The sequence below is a fragment of the Sorex fumeus genome, unplaced genomic scaffold (genome assembly GCF_029834395.1).
Source record: "Sorex fumeus unplaced genomic scaffold, SorFum_2.1 ptg000012l, whole genome shotgun sequence".
Classification (NCBI taxonomy): Eukaryota; Metazoa; Chordata; class Mammalia; order Eulipotyphla; family Soricidae; genus Sorex; species Sorex fumeus.
In genome coordinates, this window is record NW_026606069.1 from 441,776 (window position 1) to 451,492 (window position 9,717).

Here is a 9,717-nt window from a genome sequence, read left to right on the forward strand (position 1 = left end):
CCCTGCCAGGAATGACCTCTGAGCACAGAGTCAGGACCTGAGCACATAAGGTAGGCCCTCCAAACAACGAAACACAAAAAATATAAACATGCAAATGAGTCAGAAAATAATAAAAAGTTTAACTTCTTCCAGGCTGTGGGATGAATGACAGACAATATCTTGACAGGGAGGATACAGAGGTTTTTCTACTAGAACCACAGAAGCAAGGAAAGTCTCTTAGCCTTGACTTCAGAACTTGGTTGTTCTCGGAATGATCACGTGCTGTTCTGTGCTGCTGTGTTCAGGTTTTGTTAGTGTTTGCATTTTTTTAGGTTGTACTATTAGTAAAAGGAGGTCCAGAACAGCAAAAGGAAATGTCATCTCGAGTCTGCAGTTTGCTGCGTCGTGGAAAGGCTTCCTTCTAGAAGATGAAAATTGAGGGCACCATCCATGTTGGACTGACTTGGAAGATGCAGCCCAACATCGCAAGGCAGTTTTTTGAAAACAAGATGTACTAAATTGCTTTGTCTTTAAAATAAAGGGAACTTCATGCTGAGGGACTATTGTGGGCAGACTATTAAGAACTTTCTATAATAAAATGCATTTTAAAATTTCCAAAACAATTTTCAAAATATGTAGCATTAAAAAACAAAAGCAACGCAATTCTTTTTGACATCTAATGAACCTGGAAACCACCTCTACACAAGCTTAATTTAAGAAGTAAGTTCAATGTTAGAAAACAGAATCACTTTAGGTAGGGTTTCAGATATTAAAAAGACCTCCTTTCTTGTTCTAAAGGAAAAGAGGGTGTAAAACATAATCAGAAATCTGTTTTGCCATTACAGTGAAAGTCTGACAAAAGCCAATGTCGGTGGAGTTGTGGTCAGAAAATACCCTTCATTCACTGTTGGTGGGAATGTGACCTGTTTTAGTCTTTATGGAAAAAAATGGAGGTCAATGCAATAAATAAGAATAGAACTACCAGCAATGCCACTTTTTGGCATCTATCCCCAAAACACAGAAACCTTACTCTGAGCGGATATATGCCCACCTATGTTCATTGCCTCACTTAATGCAATAGCCAAGATATTGAAACAACACAGATGTTCAACTACAGATGACTGGATTAAGAAATTGTGGTATATTTACACAATGGAATACTACATAGCTCAAAGAAAGAACAAAATCATACAATTTGCAACAACATGGATAGAAATAGAGGATTTCATGCTGAGTGAAGTCAATCAGAGGGAAAAAGAATTGATACAGATAGATCTCAGGTGTGGGGCTTAAAGATATACAGAAAAGTGGTAAAAAAAGGGCCTAAGGCAACACAACTAAAAAATTAATCCACAAAGTTCAGTGTTGGTGGGGGTTTGAAATGGAAGGGTGCTGGGGTTCTTTGGAGGAGGGGGTGGGTACACTGTATCGGAATTATGTGCATGAGAAACCATCTTTAACATATTGTAATTTACAATCAATTTAAAAAAGTTAAAAAAGAAATTCTCTTGGGAAATCATCACTTTAAAGAATTAACTGATCACCCCAGGCACACAGCCTGCAACCCACCCTTTCTAAAACTGTGCTCCCTGTTCCCTTTTCTTTTTGGTTTTTGGACCACACCCAGCTGTGCTCAGTAATTCCCTGGCAGTGTTGAGGGACCCTATGTGTAAATAGAGATTGAACCTCTGCTGACGGTGTTCGAAACAAGAAATTTTATCTGATACACTATTTTTTTATTGACCCTCCTCAACCCTACACACACTTTTCTTTCTTTTTTTTTTTTAATTAGTGAAACACCATGAGGTACAGCTGTAGACTTACAAACTTTCCTGCTTGGGTTTCAGTTATACAATGATCAGTACCCATCCTTCCACCAGTGCCCATTCTCCACCACCAATGATCCCAGTAGCCCACCCCCCTCCCCCCAACCCCACCCTGCCTCTGTGGTAGGGCATTCCCTTTTGCTCACTTTCCTCAAGGGTGTTGTAGTTTGCAATAGAGGTATTGAGCAGTCATTGTGTTCACGCTATAGTCTGCTTTCAGCATGCATCACTTCAATACAATTTTCTTTTGAGGATCTGAAAAGACAGCTCAAAGCGTTGAGCACATGCTTTGCATGCAGGAGGTCAAGGTTCAACCACAGGTACCCCATGCTTCCTCAAACACTGAGCACAAAGCTAGAAGTGACACTCTTTTGAGCACCAGTTGGTGTGGTCCAAATTCCCAAATAAATAAATAAATAAAAATCTCTTGTTGTAACCTTTCAGGCAAAAGAGCTATTTTGAGAACATTGTTGCCCATAAAGTTTGGTGTGAATGAGATGTCCAGTAATCCTGGATTTTCCAGGCCCACCAAAAATTGAATACAAGAAAGAAAAGTTGCCAAGAAGTAACAGTTTATTGAGAGTAGAGACAGGAAGGATGCTTGAATGGGAGGGCCATCAGAGAGAGCACAATGGAAAGGTTGGTGACTCAGTTTCATAGATTCTCTTCCTAGTAGTCCTAGCTTGGACCACTACTTTATGGTAGATGGTAGTTGCCCGACTGAATTAGGGTATCTTCGGATTTCCAGATTGAATTTTGAGAAAAATGTCAGATATTTCACTAATCTGTTATGTGGCCATGGCCATATTTTACTTTGGAAGTCACGTCTTTAATAGTTGAGTGTACGCTCACTTACACTCGTGTTCAACCGCTCATCCTAGATCTCTTAATGGCAATAAAGGTCTATTTCCTGATGTATCCTGTCATCCATGCAAAATTCAAGGTTATCATATCTTTTTTTTCTCTTTTTGGGTCACACCCAGCGATGCACAGGGGCTACTCCTGGCTTGCACTCAGGAATTAGCCATGGTGGTGCTCAGGGGACCATATGGGATGCTGGGAATCCAATCTGGGTCGGCCGCGTGCAAGTCAAACGCCCTAACCTTTATGCTACTGCTCCAGCCACAAAGGTTATCATATCTTGTTCATTGGCTTTTATCCCTATTAAAAACTCCTGGGTCTGGAGGTGGCTCAAAGGGCTGCAGAGATGCTTTCATTTGGGAGACTATTTGGTTCTATCCTAGCAAGTGGAGGGTAAAAAAGCACAGAGGGGTGTGACCCCCAAACAAAACAGAACAAGTCTAAACCGAAATTCTCAAGGTTGCAAGTTCTTGGGGCAGCAAGATTATTGCCTATTGTTCAGTCTCAACAAAGAGTTTTTCATCTTTTATACATCCAGACCCTCCCCGTTGAGATGTAAACCAAACCAATAACTTTTAAGTTCGACCTGTGCTGATTTCTTGAGTCTTAAAGATGTTTTAACCTCTGGTTTATTCAACTAAGTAAAATTTTACTGTGACAGTTTCTCAGAAGATTTCAGAGAGCCAGAGCGGGGCAGAATTTACTGGGTCTGGCAGTTCTGTCTATTAAGATGTGAAGAGTTCCTTGCTGGAAATGTACCTCTTTCATTCCAAAATGTAATCCTTCAGTGTATGAAATGAGGGTGTGGCAATGTAATTTTGAAAAATTCACCTTCAGGGGATTCAAAGAAAAACAAACCAAAAAAAATAAACAGAAAAAAAAAGAGAGACACAGACAGAGGAAGGAAGGAAGGAAGGAAGGAAGGAAGGAAGGAAGGAAGGAAGGAAGGAAGGAAGAGAAAGACCAACCCAACCTTCAACCTTCCTTTTAATCCCAAATTGCTCACGGGGCTGAAAAATAGGAAGAAACCTAAAAACTGCACCTCAAGAGATTGAATGCAATTAACAACAAAATGATAGCAGAGGAGAAAATGCCTCTAGGTGTGCCAGGATCTCTTCCCTCCCTCACTGGCTGGTAGGGTGGGTCATTGACTCACCCTTTTCCGGAGTTACAGCCAATCGTGGTCCAGACTGTGTCATGGGCTTATAGCTCTAGGGTGGGTCATTGACTCACCCTTTTCCGGAGTTACAGCCAATCTTGGTCCAGACTGTGTCATGGGCTTATAGCTCTCGCATATTTAGTCTCCTGGGATTTTGATTTCAGATCCACCTCTGGACCTGAATCTGAGGTTCCTGCTGCTTCTTGCCGGACAGGGGCTGCACCGACCCTTCTTGCAGGTCCACTGTGGTGAGTGTTCTTGGGTGTGCTGGAGCTAGCTTCACGTTGATCCCGCTGGGTCTCTTGTGTCTGGGGTGGCTCTTGGGAGCATTAGGTCGGGATGCTGGGTACCTTAATTAAGCAAGATTTTGATCTGATCCAGAATGTGGGGAGTTGTTATTGAAACGAAACTCAGTCTTAGTGAGGTCTCTTGAAGAGATGGTAGAGGTGCAAACTGGAACATGATTTTGAGTTGGACAGATCTGAGGGTAGGCGTGTTAAGGATGAAGAGAGAGCCAATGTGAGCCCATGTCTGGAGTAATAGTACAGTGAACTGAGTACTATCAGTGAACAGAGCACACAGTCAACATGGGTTCTATACCCCGAACCTCTTATGGTCTCCCATCTCTGATTATATGGTCAAGAGTAAGCCCTGGACACAGCAGGATGTGTCCCCAAAACAAGACAGTCTGGAGATATTGGTACACATGGGCTTGAAAAGATTAGACTCAATGAGGCAGGGTGGCGGGGCGGGGAGGCGGGGCGGGAGACAGGGGTGGGGGGTGGGGGTAGGAGATAGGGCATGGGCCTGTGGTGATAGGTAAGAAGGAAGAGTGTGGCACACGAAGTAGCCCCCATGTGGACCTTTGAGATACCCCTCCCCCCAGTCTCGCTTGTTGGCTATGTCCAGTGTCAGTTTATGCTATTATTAATGCTCACAAAAATCTGAGTGATGGTTTCAGCTTGATAGATGAGCAGTCTGTGGTGGGTCCTTTGGGGTGTAAGTTCTCTACCCCAGGCTCTCTTTCTTTCCTTAATTCTTTGCTGAAATGCTTTTTAATCATTTGCCCGGGTGAAAAAAAATAAGCAAGCTGGAGGCCATTTCCACTTCAGGCATTTGACAATCTATTATAGGTATTGGAAGGTCCCACCAAAATATTGTAATAAGGGCAAAGTCACATCGCAGGCTCCGCGCATTAGATGGACAGTTGTGTGAGGTTAAAAAAGGTCTCGGTGTGTTAAATTTACAGAAAATATTTAAGTTTAAGGCTGGAGCGATAGCACAGCGGGTAGGGCGTTCGCCTTACAAGCGGCCAACATGGCCGACCCGAGTTCGATTCCTCCGCCCCTCTCGGAGAGCCCGGCAAGCTACCGAGAGTATTCGATATGCCAGACACAGTAACAACAAAGTCTCCAATGGAGACGTTACTGGGCCCGCTCGAGCAAATCGAGGATCAACGGGAGGGCCTTTACCTTTACCTTTATTTAAGTTTACATTTTATCAAAAATGCTCATTTTCCGAGTTCTGCAAGCCGGCTCTTCCATACAGCGTAGGAGGGACCAACAGCTAGATATTCTAAGGGCGGGGTGAGTGGACTATGTCAGGAGCTGGACCCAAATGATCTGCACTGGTGGTACTAGGCGAGCTCAGAACTGTCAGACCCACATAGACCTGGTGTTCAGGGTTCTCCCAGCCCCAGCACAGCTAGGAGTCCTGCACTGTCCATCCCTAGATCCTAGGCAGAGAAAGTGCAGGAGGTGATAGTACAGTGGGCAGAGAGGCTGACCCCAGGGTGGGTATGACCTTCAGAGCACCACCAATTGTTTGGGTTTTCTTTTTTGTTTTTCTAATTTTGCATGGTTTTGGACCACACCTGGAAGTCTTTGGGGCTGACTCCTAGTTCTGTGCTCAGGCATCATTTCTCGTAGGGCTCTGGGGACCCTATGGGATGCTGGAGATAGGATCTGGTCAGGTTTGCTGCATACAAGGCAAGCACCCTACTCACTGTATTGTCTCTCTGACTCCACACCACAAATTGTGACCCTCAAACTATAAAAATATGTGAAGTGAATTGCTACAATCATGAATATCTTATGTATTTTTAAAAAGAATTTCTGCTCAACAATCTTAGTGTTTGTATTCGATTCTTATGTGAACATTTTAATACTTCAGTACTTATTGAACGGTATTTTAACATAATGTTTTTCTCACTCTTTAGGAGGATTTAGGAGGATTTAGTCTTGGACTTGAGGCTATTTTCCTGAATAAGAAAGCCATCATTCACATCATCCAGTGCTAAGGCCAGCAGCTCAGCTGACACAGTCCAGTATTCGATCGACTATATATAGCCTGTGGGAGTATTTTTGACAACAAACGTTCTAAAGGTAACGGGCTAAAGGATAAACAGATGTGTAGAGGCTGCCATTAACATGTCAAGCCAGTGAAACTGAAAACTGGTCATTTCGCGATATCTATAGGAGGATATTCACTGTTCACTGGGTTTTGTCTTCTAGAGAGCAAAAGGTCATACCACCTTCCCACTTTGGTCTTTATTTCAGTGGAGATGGAGACAGCCCTGGAAGACCTCCAGGCAGGAGCTAGCTGTTTCCTCTGTAACGACTACTTGAAGAACCCAGTGACCATTAACTGTGGCCACAACTTCTGTTTCTCTTGCATCAACAAGTTCTGGGAGGACCTAAAGGATATTTTTCCCTGCCCTATTTGTCGAATGTGCTTTCCAGGAAAGAAATTCAGGAGGAACACCCAACTGGGTAATTTGACTGAAGCTGCTAAGCTGCTCCAGAAAAGAAGAAGCAAGAGGAGGAAGCAGAAAGAAAAGGTTGTTTGTAAAAAGCATAATCTAGTGTTGGCCTTTTTCTGTCAGCAAGACCTGGAGGTTTTATGCTCACAGTGCAGCTTCTCCCCCGACCACAAGAAACATCACATCTGGCCTGTCGAGAGGGCTGCTCCCTATTATAAGAAAAGATTGGAGCAGTGCATTGAGTCATGGAAGAAAAAAGTGAGACGACTAGAAAAAGTCAGGATTATACAAACCAGAAGAGCCTTGGAGTTGAAAAAACAGGTAGAACATGCAAGAGACGAAATAGAGTCTGAATGTGAGCGGCTTAAATTCTGTCTTCAAAATGAGCGAGAAACTCTTCTTCAGCAGTTAGAAGAGGAGGAAATGGCTTTTGAGACCAAACTGCGTGAAACCCGAACACAGTGTTCCGAGTATACCTCGACATTAAAACGTCTGTTACAGGGCATAAAGAGCAAATCAGCCCTGGCATTACTGACAGACATTAACTGGATCTATCATGCCTATCAAAACTTAAAGTCCCCTGAGCCTTTTTCACTCCAGTTAAAGGAATACAGTTACCATTTGCCACCCCAGTATTCTGGTCTAAACAGAATCATCGAGCGATTTGAGGTAGATGTGTTTCTAGATCCAGAAACAGCACATCATGATCTGACTGTCTCAGAAGATAGGAAAACGGTTCGATATGGAAGAACACGGCAAAAGTCAACTCATAGCCCATGGAGATTCTACCTCTTCCCAGCTGTTCTGGGTTCCAAGGGTTATAATGCTGGCAGGCACTACTGGCAGGTGGAAGTGAAGGACAAAGTTGGATGGATCGTGGGTGTCTGTAAAGAGACTTTTCTCGGGAGGAATCAAGCACCGAATCAAGCTTTTTCAGTACAAGATGGATTATGGGGTGTTGGACGATGGGATGTGGATGATTATGTTGCGTTGGGGACTCAAAAAATCGATCTCTTCCCAGTCGTAATGCCTACAAAGATTGGTATTTTTTTAGACTGTGATTTGGGTGAAGTTTCCTTTTACAATTTGAGTGACAAATCTCATCTGTATACCTTTAAAGTTTGTTTTCTGGATGCAGTTTGGCCTTATTTCTATACTGGAACTGACCCCCAACCTCTGAGGATATGTCCAGCAAGAGATTCTGAATAATAAAAATGATTTGTAGGCTTGCTCTTCAAGCCCATGTTCTCCCTTGAACAAGTATCCTGCTTGCTTGCTTGTGTGTCTCTTTGCTTGCTTCTTCCACTCTGGAGCAGCTTGTGTTCTCTCTCGAGCACATTTCCCCTCTTTCTCTCCTCTCACCTCTTTCTAAGCAAGTTTCATTCAATAAAAGCTATCTTGCTTAAAAAAGAAACTATTGTAAGACTTGTCATTTGAAACTTTTTTTCAGTAGTGGACAGTGCGTATGCTCTAGAGGCCATGAATTTTAATTTTTATCAAGGTTACCTCAATTTTCAGTAATACACTGTGTGTCTTCCTCAGTCTCAAGTTGGTAAATGCATATACACATTCTGTTTGAGTGTGTGTGTGAGTGTGTGTGTGTGTGTGTGTGTGTGTGTACGTGTGTGATATCTACTGTTATCTACTGATACCTAGCACAGTGGGTAGGGCGTTTGTCTTGCACACAGCCAACATGGCCGACCCGAGTTCGATTCCTCCGCCTCTCTCGGAGAGCCCAGCAAGCTACTGAGAGTATTCGATATGCCAGACACAGTAACAACAAAGTCTCCAATGGAGACGTTACTGGGCCCGCTCGAGCAAATCGATGATCAACGGGAGGGCCTTTACTTTACTTTTACTTAACCTTTCCTCTGTTCCTTTTACATTTGGGAACCATACCTGGCAGTGCTCAGGGCTTCCTTCATGCTCTGTGCTCAGGTATCACTGCTGGTGGGGGTTGGGAGATTGGATGCTGGGATAGAGACCAGGCCTGATTCTCCCAAAGGCATAAAGACAGATTAGGGGGCCAGAGCAGGTAGGACTCCTGTGTTGCATATGGACAACTCAGGTTTGATCCTTGGCACTCCATATGGTTCCCTGAGTCCTGCCAGGAGTGACCCCTGAGTACAACCAGATGTACCTCCCCCCAGGGCAAAGAGGTCCTATAAGCCGATACAACATCACCCATGTTTGCCAAGCCTCACACTGAACTCCACACCTGGCACATCTGGCCTGGCAATATGTCCAGAAGGAGTCTATTAGTATCCAGACAGCTGGTTACAATAAAGATGGATAATTGTAAACCCAAGACAGTGATACTTACCATTTCCACTTTTGCCTCAGACTGAGGGAGGGAGCTGGCAACTTTCACAACTGGTAGGGAGAATTGGGAATAGCCTAAGGGCTAGAAGGTGCAGCTTCCATGGCTGCTAAGGAGGCAGTGCTGGAAAGTTTCCACAAGTTTTGCTTAGATGGATGACAACTGGGGTTGGGGTAGTAACCATTAAGGCCTTTGCTGGAATGCCCACACTCCATAACCGCAGTTTAACCCCTTTTCTAATAGCTCCTAGTTTTCTATTATTGGAGGCTGGATCTCAGATAAGGCCATCAATTGATACTTGAAGAAGGTTAACATGGTCCCTCTGGCGTGGGAAAAAGGAGGGGGAGTGCAGGTATTGGTCTAGAGACACTGGAGGGTTGGGGGCAAATCCTTTCCAGCCAGAAACCCATTTACCCCCCTTTACAATGTAAAAGAGGACATGTTCTGACAGAAGTCCAGATGAACTCAGAGAATCCCGTGTCCAGAGGAAGCTGGGCTGCACTACCCACTACATCCAGGACCACCAGGACCTCCATACCATGAATTGTGATGGCACCTGCAGTGTCTCTAGGCCTCCATACTCGGAATTCACCTCTATCAAGGCCAATATGGAGGGGCCCAAGCAGGCCTCATGTCAGGGATCAGTTCTTCTTCTTTTTTTTTTAATTAGTGAATCACCGGGAGGTACAGTTATAGACTTACAAACTTCTGTGTTTGCGTTTCAGTCATACACTGACTGAGTACCCATCCCTCCACCAGTGCCTGTTTTCCACCACCAATGGTCTCAGCATCCCTCCCACGACCCCCACCC

The 9,717-nt window shown here is 44.0% G+C and overlaps 1 protein-coding gene across 1 annotated transcript; it reads left to right on the top strand.

The window, feature by feature from the left end:
- Nucleotides 1-407: 407 nt before the first annotated feature.
- On the top strand, nucleotides 408-7,795 carry LOC130020444 (tripartite motif-containing protein 60-like). The gene is made up of 4 exons (XM_056111056.1): nucleotides 408-490; nucleotides 825-889; nucleotides 3,990-4,073; nucleotides 6,384-7,795. The coding sequence occupies exons 1-4, from the start codon at nucleotides 408-410 to the stop codon at nucleotides 7,793-7,795; spliced, it is 1,644 nt and encodes a 547-aa protein (XP_055967031.1).
- The last annotated feature ends 1,922 nt before the right edge of the window (nucleotides 7,796-9,717 follow it).